The sequence below is a fragment of the Budorcas taxicolor genome, chromosome 1, assembly GCF_023091745.1.
Source record: "Budorcas taxicolor isolate Tak-1 chromosome 1, Takin1.1, whole genome shotgun sequence".
Taxonomy (NCBI): domain Eukaryota; kingdom Metazoa; phylum Chordata; class Mammalia; order Artiodactyla; family Bovidae; genus Budorcas; species Budorcas taxicolor.
Window position 1 is genome coordinate 10,753,443 of NC_068910.1, and position 18,894 is coordinate 10,772,336.

At 55.4% G+C, this 18,894-nt stretch overlaps 1 protein-coding gene across 1 annotated transcript; it reads right to left on the bottom strand.

Moving 5' to 3' along the window:
* Positions 1-9,726: 9,726 nt before the first annotated feature.
* On the bottom strand, positions 9,727-18,148 carry C1H3orf18 (chromosome 1 C3orf18 homolog). The gene is made up of 5 exons (XM_052642852.1): positions 17,920-18,148; positions 15,950-16,311; positions 12,851-12,876; positions 12,184-12,331; positions 9,727-10,946 (listed from the first exon to the last, which is right to left on the bottom strand). The coding sequence occupies exons 2-5, from the start codon at positions 16,181-16,183 to the stop codon at positions 10,866-10,868; spliced, it is 489 nt and encodes a 162-aa protein (XP_052498812.1). The 5' UTR covers positions 16,184-16,311; positions 17,920-18,148; the 3' UTR covers positions 9,727-10,865.
* Between the last annotated feature and the right edge of the window lie 746 nt (positions 18,149-18,894).

Consider the following 18,894-nt stretch of genomic DNA (forward strand, 5'->3'; position numbering starts at 1 on the left):
CTGGATGATAACCTGCAAGGGGTGGGGTGGGGTGGGGAGAATTAACTTGGTTCTGTACCTCACACCTTAAAACAAACACTAATTTCATTTGGATCAAAGCTAGAAGTACTAAAGAATGAAGAACAAATTCCTTGGAGAAAACAGAGGGATTGTTGTCCAACTGTGATTTGTTATGACCTTTTCAAGGTACAACAAAAAACAGAAAAGCCACAAGAGAAAAAGTTGGATACATCTGGCAACATGAAAAATCAAGCATTTCCCTGTGGGGGGAAAAAGTCAAAGTTTAAAAACAAGCAGCTATGGGAAAAAAATTGCAAATTTCACATATATATATATATGAAATACATGGGTTTCCCTGGTGGCTCAGGAGTAAAGAATCCACCTGCCAATGCAGGAGACACGGGTTCCATCCTTGAGTCAGGAAGATCCCCTGGAGAAGGAAATGGCAACCCACTCCAGTATTCTTGCCTGGAGAATTCCATGGACAGAGGAACCTGGTGGGCTACAGTCCATGGGGTCACGAAAGAAGTTGGATACAACTTGGCAACTAAACAACAAACAATACTAAATATATATATATATGCATATATTCCATATATATATACACATATATCCCCTATAAATCTAGAAGGAAAAAATCAACAATTCCAGTAAAAAATGAGCAGAAGAGATGAACATATAGTTTATATAGTTATGCAAAAGGAAATCCGAAAGACTCACCCACTGAAACCACGCTCAACTTCCTTCCTCTGAGAGAAATGCAAATTAAGCGGGCACAGCTGTGAAAGGTCAGCGCACATTTCTGGTAAGCATGGGGGAAGGCACACACTTGTAGTCGGTGGCTTGTTAAGAGTATAAATTGTGTAACCACTGTGAAAGCCATTTGGCACTATCTATCAAAATTAAAAATGCACAGATCCTTTGGCCTAGTAGTGCCCACTTCTAGGAATTTATCCTCCCGATAAACTCACGCATGTGAAATTCTACCCCAGGGTGGTCACTGAGTGATGTTTCTAAGAGTAATCTATTGGAAACAGCCTACCCAGAGGAGCCTGGCTAAGTCAATGTGGAGCATCCTTGCCATACGTTCTATATACCTATCAAAACGGACGAGGGTGAGGCAGTGTGATGTGTGAAAAAGGTGGAGTGTATATACAGGATGTGAACAATCTCATGTTTTTATGTTTTGGGTTTTTTTTTTAGGGTTGGGATTCTTTTTTATTGAAGTGTAGTCGATTTACAATATAATGTTAGTTTCAGGTATATAGCAAAGTGATTCATATATATATATACACATATGTATATATTTCAGATTATTTTCCATTATAGGTTATTATAAGATATTGAATGTTGTTTCTTGAGGTATACAGTAAATTCTTGTGGCTTATCTCTTTTATGCATATAACCTAATGCTTTTTTTTTTTTTAAAGGAGAAGGGTAACTGGTCTGGAATCCTGCAGTGCCCTCCACACCTCTCAGCCCCCATCCCCCTGGCCCTGTCCCACAAGGCTGGGCTGCATGGGTGGCATCCATCTGCCCTCTTGGTGTTGATCTGGACAATGGGCGCCCACCAGGAACTTAGCAGGTGGGAGGGGATGTGATCTTTATTCCCATATCCCCTCCCACCCCCTCCTCCTCTTGATGTTTCTGAACAGAGAGCTGCTCACATCCCTCCCTGTTCTAAACCCTCTGTGGCTCCGCCTGCCCTCTGGTGAGAAGCCAGACCCCCACCATAGAATGTGGACCACGAGTTTCCACCATGGCTTTCGAGGGTCTCCTCTTGCCAGCTACCCATTCTCTGTACCTCCAAACCAGCATGGTTCCCTCTGCCTGCCACCTTCCTCCCTGCCCCAGGGGACAGCCTCGAAGGACCGCCTTGTCTTCCCAGGGGTGCTCTGCTCCTGCCCTGACTCCTCCCTGCAGCCTCCCTGTGCTCCTGGGAGGCAGTTCAGGTAAATGGACAGAGGTGCCCAAGGCTCAGTCTGTATGCTGCAGGGCCCAGCTCTAGTTGTTCCAGACTTTGGGAAGAAAGTGGCCTGTTTGACTCTCCTCTGGGAGGCTGGACCAAAAGAGGCCAGGGAGGACCCAGGAGGCTGTGGACTCAAGGCTGAAGGGAGAGCCCTGGTAGAATAGGCTATGGGTTGGGACAGAGTAGGCATAGAACCGCATGCCATCAGTAAGAAGCCATGTTTTTAAAAATAACTCTGCTGTCAGCAGTGGTGAAACAATATAATAAATATGAGAAATAAATCTCGTTACCATGTAATGAGCTGCCTTATTAATGTGTTAAACTTGTAAGAAATGCTTAAGTGTTTAATTGGCACCTAATGAGGGCTCCAATTAGGAATCATTATACATTTCTTTAAAAAAAATCCTAATTGGCAGGGGGGCATTTCAATCAATGCCACAGAGGCAGCTCCTTGGGGACCCCATCCTGGAGGTGCGGCTGGTAGCTGTACCCACAGGGACACACATTGGTGGCAGCCACGCTGGAGCCCACGCTAAGGTCAAGGCCATCCAGGCTGGACGTGACCCAGACCCAGCAGGGACCAGGACTCAGTTTCTCCTGGGCCACCAAATCCTGCTGCTGATTAGAACTCTCTCTAAATGATGCCTTGTCAGGAGGCTTCTCTTGCTCCAGCCAGATGGGGGGACTTGGTCTTTTTAGACGCTTCCAGAGGCTGAGTGGTCACTGGGGACTGTGACCCTGGCTCTCCTCCAGTGCTCAGCACACAGAACCTCAGCATCCCTCACACAACGACATCTCATCCTGGCCCCCTTTACGAGCAGCGCCCTTATGCCTGGCAGGGCCGAGGGGAGGGGGACAGGAAATGGAACTCAGGGTGGACTCTATCCTTCCGGCTTCCAGGAGCCAGCCTTCCTTTCCTGGAAGACTAGAACAGAGCAGATCTATATTCTAGGCCAGGCCGGCAGAGAAGTGTCCTGAGCAGCCAGAACATGCTTAATTACCAAATAAATTATCAAACTAATCACTCGCATAATTGCCAGAGGGCTGGGAGGAGCGGTGGTTGGGGGGAGGGACACCAGGGGCAAGGCCCAGCCAGGAGCAGGGTGGGATGTGACCCTGGCCCAGGCAGGGGGCACAAGAGGGCAGAGGCCAGACCCTGGCTGCAGTCTGAGCAGATGACTTGCGGACAATGGGGGGCACCAGGGTGAGGGTCTTGGAAACCCAACTAGGGGGTTCCAGAGTTCAGGGGAAGCCTTGCAGGCCTGTGAGTGGAGGTTAGAGGGGCCCTGGGGATAGTGGCAGGTGGGGCGTGGCTGGGAGCCTGGCTGGGATGGCTGGGAGGTCCAGGAAAATGTAGCTGAGGGAGGGTCTGGGCCCAGCTACATGAGTTACACCTCTTCCAAGCCAGACTGCCTGTGGCGCTCCATCAGCAGGAATCATTTTGCAGAGCTATGTGTCTCCTGCTCTCGGCCTCATTGGGGATGATGACAGTGCGTGTCCTCCTGGGCTACACAGCCTGGCTGCTGCAGCAAACGCCCCACCTCATGTGTTCACTCGTGAGGATGCAGGAGCTAACAAAGCGGGGGGCTTTCCGTGATGTACCCAGGAACCCACCGAGAGCCCAGCCCAGAGTGGGACCCAAACAGGAGGGAGGCAGGGATGGACCCGACCCATTCAGAGCGTGGCCTCCAAGTCCCACAGATCTGGCTGCAAATCCTTTGTGACCTAAGACAAGTCACTCAGCCTTCCTGAAACTCAACTACAGGTGGGACAGATAAATGATCTCCTAAGAACTCCATGAAGGGAATTCCCTGGCCGTCCAGTGGTTCGGAGTCCACGCTGTCACTGCTGAGGGCGCGAGTTCGGAACTCAGTGGGCAAAAGCCTCCATAATGGAGGGAAGGGAGCAATGGTGGCTTTTCTGCACAAGACCCTGGTGGACACTGAAAGGAGCTAAAATCTGAGGTACAGATGGGACAGGAATTTGCAGTAGAGGCCCCAGGGTAGGCACAAGTGGCCGTGAGAAAGTTCCAGGAGGGAGTGACCTGCAAATGTGAGCTTGGGTGAGGCCCACCACAGAGGCCCCCAGCCTCACCCTGCTCGACCTCCAGCAGCTGACCTGTTGAGGACAGGAGAAGGGGATGTTCTTCCCTCCCTATGGAAGCTGCAGAAATGGCAACCCACTCCAGTATTCCTGGCTGGAAAATTCCAAGGACAGAGGAGACTGGCGGGTCACAGTCCATGGGTTCGCAGAGAGTCAGACACAACTGAGAACCCATGCATACGCCTGGAAGCTGCCCGGTGAAGTCGGGGGGCCCAGTCTCTGCGCCACCTTCAGTGCTTGGCACAGACCCCTCCTGTCTCCAAGTGCCTACAACGACTGCTCCCTTGAATGGCGAGCCCTTGGGGTTCAGTCTTTATTCCCTGCTGGGAGAAGCTGTCTAGACACCAGGGCGGGGCCCACAGCTTCCAAAAGCGGTGGGGACCATCCATAGTAAGAGTACAAATAACTGCATACATTTCTTGAAGACTCCACGTGTGCTTTTTCTGTGTTAACTCATTTAATTCTCATGAGTCAAGAAACCACTTCTCAATCCTGCATTCAGTGAATAGCCCTGAGCACCTAGGAGGTACCAGGCTCCATTCGGGAGGCTCAGGACACAGCTGGGAGTAGACATTCTCCCTGACCCAGACCCAGTCCAGGCCTGCTCCTGGCAGGGAGAAAGCAGACAGCTTCGGTGCACCAGCCACCCAGACTCCCAGACTCCTGCAAAGAGGGCCTTCAAGCGGAGCGTCAGGGAGAGCGCTCCCTAAACTGGCCCCACAAACCAGGCCCCTAATCTGGGCCTGCAGCGCCACCTGCTGGTCACATTGGGAAGGGCTCCAAACAGTCCTCTCGCCTTCCCCAGCCAAGGGAGAGACCGGTCCACTCACCCAGAGGCTTGGGCAGGTCGCCACCATTGTCACCTGGTGCCCAAACCCAGCACAATGACAGCCTTGCCTTGGTGTTCGCTTTGGCAACGCATATAGCAGAATTGATATACTTGCTGGAATATATCTTCTCAGGACAGAGATTAGCTTGGCCCCTCTGTGAAGATGACACCAAAATTCGTGAAGCATTCCATATACATACATACATACATACATATATATATATATATATATATATATATATATATACACACACACACACACTTTTTTTTTTTTTTTGCAAGGAAGAGAGACACAGGCATAGAGAACAAATGGATGGACACCAAGGGGAGAAGAGGAAGAGGATGAATTTTGGGAGATTGGGATAGACATATACACACTATTGATACTATGTGTAAAATAGATAATTAAAAAGAACCTACTGGATAGCTCAGGGAACCCTACTCAGTGCTCTGTGGTGACCTAAATGGGAAGGAAATCCAAACAAGAGAAGATATATGTATGTGCTATGCTGTGCCAAGTCACTTCAGTCGTGTCTTACTCTTTGTAACCCTATGGACTGTAGCCCACCGGGCTCCTCTGTCTGGGGGATTCTCCAAGCAAGAATACTGGAGTGGGTTGCCCTGCCCTTCTCCAGGGAATCTTCCCGACCCAGGCATTGAACCTGTGTCTCTTACTTCTCCTGCATTGGCAGACAGGATCTTTATCACTAGCGCCCGTCGGGAAGCCAATATATATACATATGTATACTTATTTACTTTGCTGTGCAGCAGAAATGCAACATTGTAAAGCAACTGCACGCCAATAAAAACTTTAAGAAAGCGGCGCCTTGTCCCTAGTCAGGAGTGATGCCTCTTCCTCTGAATTCCCATCACCTCACCTACTTCTCTTGTCACTTCCCAGAGAGGGGTGAGTAGTTGCCGTCAGCCTCACTGTCCTGGCTGTCACCCTGGGTGGCACTCTTAGGAGGCCAGCTCCCTGTGGGTGCCCCTCAGCCCCAGCGTCCAGCAGAGGGCCTGGGGTGCAGGAGCTGGGGACGCTTGAAGAGAACAAATAAGTGCTGAGAGGAAGGGGCAGCTCTGTTTACAGAGAACATTCTTGCTCTTTTTAGCAGGGGAGGTCTTGGGTGTGAGCTCTGGGGGTAACCCACCTGGCCCTGCTGCTGCCGACTTCTCCTGCTGCTGTGTGCCTCAGTTTCCCCACGTGTGATATGAGGGCATGCCTGGTCTCCATGCTCTGGGGCTGCTGAGAGGTTAAATGGGCTCTGGTATTGTCCGCAAGTTTACAGGACAAGTTTGCCCTGCCACCCGCAGGGATTTAAGGCAGGAATCCTGACCCCCTCCCCGCTTCATCCGAGGCTTCAGAGTGTCTGTCACCTTACTGAACTGTTATCGAGTTGCTGCTAAATCTCTTAAGCCCCTCATAATCTGCCGTTCTTAGCCTCCTTCAGGGTAAAGAGCATCTCTGCGAGCTCCGCCAGGGAGGGGCCCACACTCCCTTGGCCTCCAGCCTGCGGGCCTGGGAACGGGGCTGGGGAAGGGGTTTAATGTCTGTCCCCTGGGCCCTGACCAAGAGGGGTCTGCATAGCAGGTTGAAGCACCAAGGGGGGCGTGCACTCACATTAGTTGGTGCAAGTGTAGTATCAGCACCTGAGTGAATGGCTTCTGACATTTTGAACCCTAGGTTCCCACTCATCTCTCCCTACTCCTAGTCCTGCCAGATGAGCCCCTAGGTCAGGACCCGAGGAGTGAAGGTTGCTCTCCATGGAGGAGGGAGAGTCAGGGTAGGGGTCAGAGGATGGAGCGAGCCAGAGTAGGAAAGCCACCTGCAGTGCTCAAGAGATGCCAGCAGATGGCAGCACAGGACCTCATTTGAGGCTGGAAGGCAGCTCGTGTGCCCAAGTGAGCAATGCCCACTGGGTGCCCCTTCAGGCTGCAGCACCCTCCTGCTTCTCGGTCTTGCCTGCAACTCCTTTTTCAAGAAGTGTAGAGGGAGGGCCAGTCCTCTGGCTCTCAGCCTGATGGCCCCAGTCTCTGGGGGCTGGTCTCTTCCCTTGTAAGATGAGTGCCGGTATACCCCCCAGAAGGGCACTGGGAATAAACTGAGATTGTGCTGGGATCAAACCAATCAATGGCGACAGTTGCTGGGACCAGATTCTGGCCCTTGAGGTGGCCCAAGTCCCATTGCCAAGGCCCTTTCTGGCCGTGGTCCTATGAATGGCAGTGGAGAACCCTGATTTGGCCCTCCCTCCGTGAGCTTGTCCACATACCCGGCACGTGGTAGGAGTCCAATAAACCACACTTTATTTTATTTTATTTGTTGTTTGCTATAGATTTTTTTAGAGCTTTTAATTTTGTACTGGGGTCTCTGACATGGGTCGCATTCCCTGGTCCAGGGGCTGGGAAAGGAACCCCCCTTCCCAGACAGCCCTCAGCCCCACCAACCCACTGTGTTCCATCCCCCACCCCCTTGGGGCCTGGGAAAGAGGAGACCCCCTCACTCCTTGTCTCCCATCCCGCACGCTTGCAGCCCACCCTCTAGCTCCTGGAGGTACTGGGGAGGGGTCTCCCCCCAACCATGGGCACAGGCACCTGATCTCCCACTTGTAGAATCAAAGTGCCCAGGGGACAAGTGGGCGGCGGGGCCCACTGCCAAGGGCAGACTCAGGCCCAGGCGGGATGGCCTCCGGCACCATCCCCCGCCAGGGGGTCATTGTGTTCCCCTCCCCCTCCACTCCCTGCACGTGTGACGCACACACTTCTCACTCACCTCTCAGCATCTCTGGCCTTTCAGGAGAGTCCTCTGTATGACCATCGGTGCCCGTGGCTAGAACTGCCCCCTGTCCTGAGCCCTCAGAGGCCAGGACAGTGGCTCCTGGGGTTCCCTCAGATACTCAGCCGAGGCCCTTCACCCCGAGGCTGCTGTGGGGTGCAGCTGGACAGGACAGGGTGGCAGTATGTGCTGCCAGCGTCTGAACACCCCCAGGCACACTGGACCCTCCTCCTGCCCTCTTTTTCACGTAGATGTGGATGTAAAGATACAGACATAGAGTGTGTGTGTGGATACGCATCAAACACACACACACACACATCCTTTCTTCCTGTTTGACATCTGTTCCCTCCCATCTCAGCCGGCACTGCAGAGACTACGCTGGTGCTGCCCTCCCCCAACCCCCAAAGGGTGGAGCTCAGTGATGTTTCTGGAAGGAATCCATTGCAAGGTCAGACTGCTCTACAGGAGTTTCTGGGCTCACCCCCACAACTTTCCTCCATATTCTGAAGGCGTCCCTGGCATCTGCCAGCAGCCCAGGCAACAGGATTACTTATCCACTTTGACTCGAAGCTAACACTTCACTTGATTAAACAAGATGGCCTCCTCTGCAGGCATCGGTGGACGTCCACCCTGGGACCACCCACTGCGAACTGCTGTGGCTTCTGGCTGAAGCCCTGGTCACTGCCCGAGGGGAGGCTTCACATACTACGTGCATACAAGGGTGGGGGGCCAGGGAGCAGCTCCCAGGCCCCTTTGTAACAGTCACCACAGGAGCAAGAACGGCAGACCTGTGACACTGTCCCACCATCTGCCTGGTGAGGGCGGTGAGGAGAGTTCTGGTCAACCCGTTAGGCCATGGGCACAAGGACATGTCACCAGGAGCCTTTTATCCCAATGTTTATTGATCCCATGTTCTGTGAAAGGCCTGGGAACTCTGGGGGGAATTTGGTTTTTCTCCAGGACTGAGAAAGAGCTAGAAATCAGAAGGTGGGTGGAAGGGAAGAGGGGGTGACTGTGAGGGGATGAAAGAGAAGGAAGTGGCCCCTGTCACCCCCAGAAAGCAGCCCTGTGTCCGTCACCTCGCCAGACCCACCGGCCAGGACTGGGGCCTGGGGCAGGCAGGGGGAGAGAATGGTGGCGGGTTCCTCCTGGAGCCCGCATCCTGGGCCCTGGGCCCCGGGGCCCACTTTACTCCACAGGCACGATTTTAGGGTCCCTCAGACCTTGGTCTTCTGCGGCTCTCACCTTCTTGGGCTGAGGGGCTATCCAGCTAGATGGGGGTGCATAGCCCACGCACCCCAAACCCTCACCCTCGGGAATCCTCTGCCAGTCTGCTGAGGGAAGAAGACCCCTCCACAAGACCAGGGTCGTCACCAACAGGGCCGGCTGTCTGACCCCAGTGTGGGAGGCCCATGGGGTGCTTGGGGGCCCCATTGTCACCCAGGGCCCTGTCCAGGAGTCCCTGCCTCCAGCTCAGCCCTCCACCCTGGGACTGGGGTTCACCCTTCCTGTTTCTACTTATGCCAGTCTACAGGCTCCGTTCTTTAGCGGAGGGTCTGGACGTCACTTAAAGTCCTGGTTTGAGATTGTTCCATGCTAAAGCCGTGCAGTCCTGAGAAAACAAGGGCATTTGGTCACCCCAGTGACCAAACCCTCCAAACCCTTCTGAGCCCTGCAGGTGGGTTCCCACCCACCCACCACTGCAACCAAAAACACATTATTTTTTTTTCTCTTTTGTGTTTCAGACACAGGTTCTATGGGTCTCAAGCCCCCTCCCTCCTCTGGTCCCTGTCCACTTGGCTCTCCAATCAAGGGGATAGCAGGCATGGTGACACATTCCACAGCTGAGGTTCAAGGCCCCGGAACAGTCTTGAACTCAGCACTAGAGGCATGTCATTGGACAGATCAAGGAAAGACAGCCGGGCTGCCTCCTTATGGCTGGGATCCAAGCGACACCCTCTCCCCAGCCCCTCACCCATCCCACCCCCGCTGGGGTTTCATATCCTCGGTGTCACAGGCTCACACTCTCTTTGTGTAAACGTCTTAATTACATCTTTAATGCTCTCACATGGAGATGCTGTGAGTTAAATTACAGTTTCTGCGCATCCCAAATTACCCGCAGCCCTCCAGTTGGCTCCAATGCTAACGTATTTATAGCATCTAGAGGAGGAAATAAATCCAGAACCTTCCCCACGAAGGCCTCCTAGGCCCTCACATCCTGAGGGTGGTATTTGTCCAACAGAGGGTTTGTACCTGCCGCCTTCGCGTCCGCTCCAACCAGCGGAGGACAGCGGCGACGAGGCTGGGCAAGACGGGGCGCAGGCATGCTCCTGTGCGCATGCGTGCCCTGCGGAGCCACGCCAGGTTCTTGGGGTCTGGCTTGACCCAGATGCCCCAGACTGGCAGAATTCCTTCTGGGCACCGGGTGGGCAGACCAAAGGTGATCAAAACCCAGACTAGGTCTCTTCTGTTTCGCAAGGGGCCATCACCACCCTGTTTCAGGCAGTCAGATCTTGCAACCCGTGACCACTGCCCCCAGACCGGCAGCCTCTACCCCCAACCCTGGATCCCCAATAAACACTAAGACAAGGGGATTGTTCCCGAAGCTGGTTACTGGCTCTTAGAGCCCGGTGAAGAGACGCGGTGGGCAGTGGACCCTTGGCTCCGCTTCTCCTCTCCCGCCAGTCCCTGAACGCTGATGGCAGAGAAGGGGTGGCCCGCTTGATGGTCCTCTACGTGCCTTGGGGTGGGGGTCAGTGGGAGGGTGGAGCCAGTGCGGGGGTCTCCATCCTGCCCGCTGTGCTCGCCCAGGCGCGTGTCTGCAGGTGGGCACGGTGATGTGCATGCAGGGGGCCTTGCTGCGGGTCTGGCCCCGAGTCCCTCCGTGCCTGCTCCCCCGTCTCCCCTCCCCCGCAGCTCTCCCCCAAGCTTGGACCTAGCCCATAGCCGGCCAACGGGGAGGGGTGGCTGGAAGACCTCATGGATCCCCGTCATATGGACAGACCTCCTTCTGGCCGGGGGGCAATGGGGAGGCCCCTTTTAGAGCCTGGAGAGTCAGCAGCTGGGTCCTCAGAACAGCTGGGGCCTCGGCAGGGCAGGTCCTGAGAGTCGGTTTTAGTGATCTTGGAGTGGGCGGCTTTGTGGGCAATGCAGCGGATGTCTTCATCAGAGGTCCAGGCCCATCCACCGGCTACTCATGCGTGGATGGCATTGGCCACATCGGTGAACACCAGCCGACTGGGCCTCTGCACTGGGCCCTGAGAGGGGAGCGTGGTCTGCACAGAGACAGTCGGGGCATCAGGGACCTGGGCTGAGGTCAGGCCCTCTCTTACCCAGTCACCTTCACCCTCTGCTGCTTACTTGCGCTTGGCACCCACTATGCCTTCTGCCTGGAATGCCCTCCCATAAGCTCAGCCAAGAAATATGACCTGACTCAAGTGATTCCTCCCATGACTCCTCCTGACAGCCATCCCCAGCTCGTCTTACCTTCTCAGCCAGAGGCAGCACTTTCCCTGGGGTCCCAGGATTAATTACACAGGTACCGCCTTCTCCCAGCAGAGGGGGCTCACCTCTGTACCCCAAGCCCCAAAGCTGCAGCACAAGGGCTGGCACAAGGGGGTGCACAGGAAACGACTGTCAAATGGTCAGTCGTCCCAAGAGTTGGGTGGACAGAGATTCTCAGCCCAATATTCTGAATATCTCAAAGGGGTGTGAGTCCTGATCCAGGTACACAGAACTGGTAGCCAAACCAGAGGGTCTCTGACTCCCAGTCTCCACTCTTCCTGAATCCAGTCTCCCAAAGCTGCCTCTGTGGGGCTAGACTCCTTAGCAATCAGTGGGATCAAGGCCAGGAGGGATGCAAACAGGCATCATGGTCCAGAGAGGCCAGGTCTCTCCATGGGGCTCTGGCCCCCAGACATCTCAGGGACTGCTGGCAAGTGGCTGGGCAGCCCAGTGCCTCTGGCAGGATAACCACACAGGTACCCAACTCTGTGGATACGGGAGGTGTCTGCCCAGGGTCTGCACCTGCCTGGGGTCTGCCAGTTACTGGGAACCCACCAGTCTACTCAGAGGTGCCAGAATCTGACCCCAGTGACAACTCGCTCAGCATGCAATCTCAGGAAGCAGAGGAACCCAGGGTCTCAGCCTCCCAACATTCCCTCCTGCCTTCCCCCTAGTTTCAAGGGTGCACCCAAGGCAAGAATCAGGGTATTTTTTTCACTTGCAGATGAGAAAACTGAGGCTCAGAGAGGCCAATGGACCTTCCCAGGTGACCAGGTGATCAGGGGCAGAGCCGGCTGGACCCCAAGGCTGCCCTGGCCTGGCTGTGCGGTGATCTGTGGGGGGCCAAGGAGCAATTCTACCCGTTTCTAATCCAACCTGACAAAGCCCATATAGCTGCCACCTGACCACACGGCAGGTGTTAGAAAGCTGCCCAGGAAAGGAGAGAGGGTGGGGCGGGAGAGCCGTGAGTGGCCCGCGGGCTGCGTGGAGGAGCCTGCCAGCGCCCACCTTGCCCTGCATGGCCTGCCCAGCGGCGGCGGCCTGCACGGAGGCAGCGTCCCGCCCATGCTCCAGCAGCTCCTGCTCCAGTTCGTCTTGCTCCTCCGTTGGGTCAAAGTTGTACATAGGCATGAGCTGGTGGCGTAGCTTCTCCAGCCTGGGGGTGGGGGCAGAGAATGATGGGGGCCGAGCAGGCCCTTCCCCTCCCACCAGCCCTCCAGGCCCTGCCTGCGGATCCACAGACACAGTCCTATTTACGGTCCTAAAATTTTCCCCGGGATTCAATGAAAGACATTTCTGCGCACATTTCTGCCCCTCGGATAGGTGGCCTGGGAGGGAGAGTTACCCACTCCCGGGACCAGATGGGGCCAACGGTCACAGAGCTGTCATTCGTGGGGGCAATGGGGACTGGCTAAGCCAGGGGCTTGTGTGGTCCACAGCCTCTAGGGGGCCTGGGGTAGGGAAAGGGGAGTCAATGGCAGCAGGGCAAGGGTGGCTCAGCTCTCCCCAAAGGAAAGTGGTCACCCCCAATCCTGAGTGGGGAGGAGGGACCCTGACTCCCTGACTAGGGAGAGGGACCTTCATGGTGGGAGGACTCTCCTTCCCCACCCGCATCCCTAGAGTCCAGCCCAGCACAGCCTATGGGCTTCGGTCTTGGGGGCAGCCAGGGAGTTACCTCTTCTTCTTCCTGATGTACAAAACCTGCAAGAGAGGGAGGCAGCATCAGATGGCCAGGGAAGGAGACCCTAATTAACCCAGCAGTCCTTAGGACAGGGGACACACGGAGGCTGATGAATGGGAGACCTCTAGGACACCTGTCCTCAGTGACCCCATCCCATGGACACATACCTCCTACCCCATTTGGCATTTAAGAGATGCTGCAGAAAATCAGAGGTGGGGGGCAGCCCCGCCTGGGAAAACCACAGTCAAGCCTGGCCTGGGGACTCACGGGCCCACCCTGCCAATACTGACAGTGGCTCCAACCACTCAATGCCTGCCTCAGCCTCCTCAGGGCTGAAGTGTGTGGGGGGTGGGGGTGGGGAGGGACTTCAGCACACCCCATCCTCTCAACTGTCCCCAGGCACAATACTTTTCCCCATGTATAGGTAAAAAGTACAGGCGACTGGCAGAGGCCAGACTCGGCAGGGCAGTGGCTCTGGGCAAGGCTTTGGTCTGGGTTCCTGGAGTTTCTGGGGAGGTTGATGGTCCTCAGTGGAAAGGGGTTGAGGAGGAGGACCTGAGGCCCTGGACATCAGCCCAGACCAAACTCCTGAACCCTGATGCTGGAGGAACCTAGGAAGACCCCTGGGTCCTCACCCACCATTGTACAGACTTGGAGATAAAGGCCTGGGCAGCCTGAGAAAACATCGGGACCCAAGAGCTCCGGGCTGGAGCAGGAAACTCTGGTACAGGGCAGTGGGGACGAGGGAGGGCGGGGGAGGAGGTAGGAGGAGCGGAGAAAAGAAGTGGGGAGGAAGGGGAGGACGGGGGTGAGGCATGGTTGACCACCTGGGCAGGGACCCCAAGGACGTCTGCCACCATCTTGCTCATGCCTAAACTGGTGTGTTTTGACTCCCAGGAACATGACCACTTCTGCCTGGGGGAAAGCCCTGCTCCAAGAGTCTGTCCTAAATCTGCCGTGGCTCCTATACTCTTGGTGGCTCATTCACAGCTTGAATCTGGTTTGTTTCCAGCCTGGCCCAGAGTTCCTCCTGCTGCTCATTCCTGGAGGACCCCAAAGGTGGAAAGAAACTGAGGTGCCCCTTGCTCCTCCTTCCACCCCCAGGATGTGAGCAGGCCCCTTGCTTTCCTGTGAGTGGGAGGTGACAGGAGCTCCAGGTCTCTGGCCCAGCCCCTGCCTGCCCTGAACCAGCAGCTCCAGCCCCAGTGGTCTGCACTCCCTGGCCTGCTCCATGGCCTGTGATACAGAAGAATCTTCAAGAGATGCTAGAACCAGTCTCCACCCTTCATCCTTGCTGCTCCTTCTGCCCCAAATAATAGTACCTTCCCCCAACACATCTTCCTTTCCAAATCTTTCCCACCCTTCACTGTCGAGCTGCAGCCCCACCTCTTCCAGGAAGCCCTCCAGCACTGCTCCCCTGATGTGAGGCACACTGCCTGGCACTGATTTGCTCCTCCTTGCGCACAGCATGGCCTGGCTCACGGCTGGCATGAGGGCAGATTCTCTAGTACTCAAGGAACCTACCTCTCTGGACCTGGCCCTGGCCCAGGAGCTGTTTTCTGCCCTCCACTGCCTTTGCCCCATAAGCTCCCTGTTTCTCTGCTTTGGGACATAAAGCCATGCACCCTGGCCCTCTGAATGTGCCTCCAGAATGAAGAATAAGGAAGTCTTCCCAAGTTCCCAGGATGAAATCTTTGGGTCTAGCCCCTGCTTTATCCCTGAGGTTCTGGTGGCTCTGCCTGTTTAACCACCACATGGGTGCCAAACATTGGCCTTTGCCTTGCCCCTGCCCCAGAAGCCTGTGCAGGCCCTGGCCTTGCTCTGTGTGCTATGTCCTGGCCCTGCCTGCTGGATAGCAGTTGCTCCCTGGCAGCGATCCGGAGCCTGTGGGGCCCATATGGTAACCATGGTTTACCAGCAGCTCCAGCCATGATGGACCATCCACAGCCCTATTTGTCAGAGCAACATGCTCCTAGGTCTTAGGCTGGCTGTCAGAGCCCGTGAGGGGCAGCAGGCCAAATGCCACCATTGCCGGGCCTGCTGGGGGACATACAGTGCACCCCTGCCCTTCCAGGTCTCAGCTTACGCAATCTCCCTGGTGACATTCTGAGTGTCCATGCATCATCTTAAAGAGGGAGTCCATGTCTTTTTCTTTTGGCTGCAGGATCTTAGTTCCCAACCAGGGACTGAACCCGGGACCATGGCAGTGAAAGCACCAAGTCCTAACCACTGGACCACAGGGAATTCCCAAGGGAGAGACCATATTTTCAGCGGCAGATCCCAGATCTGGAAGCATTGTATCCACTCTCGGGGGGACACCTGGAGCCTCAGCCCAGCTCATCTCTGCCCTGATCCCTGTCCGACTCTGCCCTTCCTGTGACACTGGGGCCAGGTCTCCATTGTGAGGTCTCAGCCCTAATGTTGCCTCCTCAGCTGTCCCTGACCACCCAGTCTAGGAAGGCCCCCAATCCCCACCCGATTCCCCAAGCCAGTCCGTATGGGCTACCCTTGGCACCTTTGGTTGTATTTCTCTCTCACTCCCTGTAAGAACTGCAGAACCTTTTCTCCCTCATCCCTGTGGTCCTGAAGACTTGATCCAGGGCAAGTGCCCATGAAATAACTGCCAAGTGAATGAATGAACATTGCCAGCACGCTGCTGTGCCCAGAGCATCCTATCCAGACCCTGCAGCCCATGATCTTTCCCAATTATCTTCTGGCCTCTACTTCTGTAAGGGCCCCATGCTCACTTGCCTCGCTGTCCTGCTCACTGCTCACAGAGCCTGCTGTCTGCTTCCACACTTCTGCCCATCAAGACCCTCCATCTGAAACATCCTCCACCCCAACTCCTACATGGCCTTCACGACCCAGCTCAAAATGCCATGTGTTCCTCAGAACCTTTTCTTTTTCTGCTGATTGGAGGCAGCCCCTCTGGTGTCTGGGCCCCCATATAAACAAATCCTTGGGAAAGGGAAGGATTGTACTATCACTAACAGACCATTGCGTTCTGACTAGATTCTCTAAAATCTAACCGCTGATCACCCTTCTGCCAAGTGACAGCCATGCGAGCCAGCCCCAGTCTGCCCCAGCTCTCACCATGGCCACAGTCAGGCCGATGACGGTGATGATCCCGAAGGACAGAAGCATTGTGCCCACGCCGGCGGTGCCACCAGCCACGTCAGGGATTCTGGTGTCATTAAAGCTGGTGGCTTCTGGGCTGAGGGTGGTGGTCTCGGAAGCTGGCCCGTCTGAGGCAGGCTCCAGGTCAGACTCAGAGGTGGGTGGGCGGCTGCTGATCCAGCCCCGAGCAGATGGGATCCTGGAGTCCATGCTGATGCTGAGAGACTGCTTGTGGTCAGCCAACCTGCCCACTCACTTTTGACACCGGGGGTGTCCCAACCTGTGGCCCCCACTACCCATACAGGGGGCCACGTCCTTGAAAGGGAGCTCCGTGGGTGCTGGAAAGAAAAAAACAAAACAAAACAGGAGGCTGAGGATGTGACTCTGTGGTGAGACGAAGTTCCCCTAAGTTCTGAAGGCACAGGGGAAATCAAAGTTTGAGGGCAAGGGAAAGTTCAGGGACCATCGGGATATGTCTTCATCTTATAGATCCCACTTGCATTTAGGGACATGAAAATGAAGCCCTGCCCCCTCTTTGTGGGTAAGATGATCACAGTGATCATACTTGGAAAATCTGAAAGGTAGTGGGGAGGCTTGAAAGAAAAAGTCCACTCTCCACCCCAGCCCCTACTCCCCACACTCTTCAACTTCATACGTCCCCCCCCGCCCACCATCCCTCACCTCCTGCTTGGAGAAAAAAAAAAACAAAACACTGCAGCTTTTTCCTTGCACAATGATCAGACAAGCCTGTCTGTGAATTCTGGTTCAAGCTACTTAACTGAGTGACCCTAGGCAAGTCAACCACCTCTCCCTGTCTCAGTTTCCCTGAGTCTAAGCTGTAGGCATTAAGGGCACCTCCCTCACAGAAAGGGTGAGAGGGTCACTGACATATCAGAATGAAGTAGTCCCTAGAAATGACTTAGCTCAGCACAACCCTTATCCACAGTAAGCACCCAGTAAGTGTAAGCTCTTCTCACTCTGGTCACTCCATTTGGGAAAGGGGGGCCACAGAAGCCCCTGCACCCACTCTGCTGTGTGTTGTCCAGCCCGTGCTTGGAAGGAGGGAAGGGACAGGTGTGGCAAGGCCAGAAGACAAGAAGGAGAGAAAGGAGTAATTCAGGGCCTCTGATGGGCTTTCTCTGTAGGCTCTTGGGTCCCTGGACCCCTACAGGGGAGCCAGAGGCTGCCAGGGACCAGGAGACAGTCAAGGAGAGTGAATCTTCAGAGGTAAGAATGGAGCTCCCACTCTGAGATGACTTCTCCTACCCCTCCCTCTTCCCTTGGGAGCAGAGGGTGGGCGATATGCCCAGTCCAGGCTGTGACTTTGGCCTTCCCAGGCCAAAAGACCCTGGATAAGACGGAGTGGGAAGAAGTCCCAGCCAAACTGCAGAAAGGCAGGCCTAGGGAGAGGAGGGATGCACAGATCATGGCTGCACACACACGCTGTGCGCCAGCTCATGGGTATATGTGGGATGCCTCCCATGTGGGTGCATGGGTGTGTGTGAGGTGGGCACACACACCCAGGATGGCCCCTTAGGAAGGGGCAAGGCTGGCACAGAAACACGGGATGGGAGAGGCTCATCGCCGCTCTCTGTCCTCTGCCTCTAGGTAGGCGGGCTTGTCAGGAGTCCCAGGTTCTTTCTTGGTTCTGCCACTGACTCCGAGATGTGACCTTGGGCCAGACCCTTAACACTCGCTCTGGGGCTCTGTTTATTTTTCCTTCCAAAGGAGGGAAAGGGCCCTGCTCATCACTGTTCAGTACTGCCTCATGTTCCAAAGGGCAAGAGAAGGAATCGGGGAGGAAAAGGGTTGGGCGCTACGACCTCCGAGAACCCACATACCGTTCTCCACCAGGTTCATCATTCCTCGCTACTCCAATCCCCATCCCCACCTTCGTCCCTCTGATTCCTCCATTCTTGCACAGAAGCGGCGACCTCAGCACTTACTTAATCCTCTCTGGGACGCCGAGCTCAGCCGGAGAGGTTAGGGGTGGTGGCGACCGGCAGGAGGCGGGGGCAAGGTTGGGGGGGAGACCCCCCAGGTCCTAGGGTAGGGGGCGGCGGGTCCGACCCGAGGTCCGCCCTCCCTGGGTGGACCTCCTGGGCTGTGCCTGTGACGTCGCACCGCCCACAGCCGAGCGCTAGCTCTGCCAGCCTGGACAGGGACAGGCCGGGCCGGGACCCACCGCGGGGGTGGGGCTGAGGCCAGCAGCCTAGCGTCTCCGCGATGCTCCAGCTATTCTCCTCCCTGCCAGCCCCGCGCCCCCGGCCCCGGATTGGCTGTCAGGCCCAGAGCCGGCTCTGCATTGGTCCGCTGGCCTGCCGCTCAGATCTGGCTCTGCCCCCAGCGAGAGCGGGAGCCGGGTCGCAGTTCTTGCAGACCACTGCTCATTCTCCCTGGCCCATGTAGAATCGCGCGGGGGACTGTGGGCGGCCAGGCCTTTCTTAAGGACAGAACTCTGGCCACCGGCTAGCCCAGGCTTCACCTCCACCCGGACAGACTCGCGCTCCCCAAATGCAGGTGGGCGCAGGTTTGGGGAGAGCACCAAACTAGGAGTCCTTGAGCCAGCGTTGAACTCTGGCTGGACGCTCTACTAGCTTGGTGAACTAGAGCAAGATGCTTCTCCTCCCTGGCTCTCAGCTTCCTGCTCAGATGGGCTCTGGTGTGAGGGCTGTTGGCAAACGGTACCCACCTCTGGCTAGAAATGAGGCATCTTTCAGAGAAATAGGGAGATGGGATGGTATTATTATTGGAGAGGCATTACTGGGCACCTGGACCCAGGAAAACCTATATATACCCCTCCATCCAGAGTGCGATCACCTCTACAACGAGGAGCTTTCAGATACCTTCTAATTCTGAGGTTTTCATAGGAACTTATGAGGATCGCTTTTTAATAGCTTGTTACAGATACAGATCCCCGG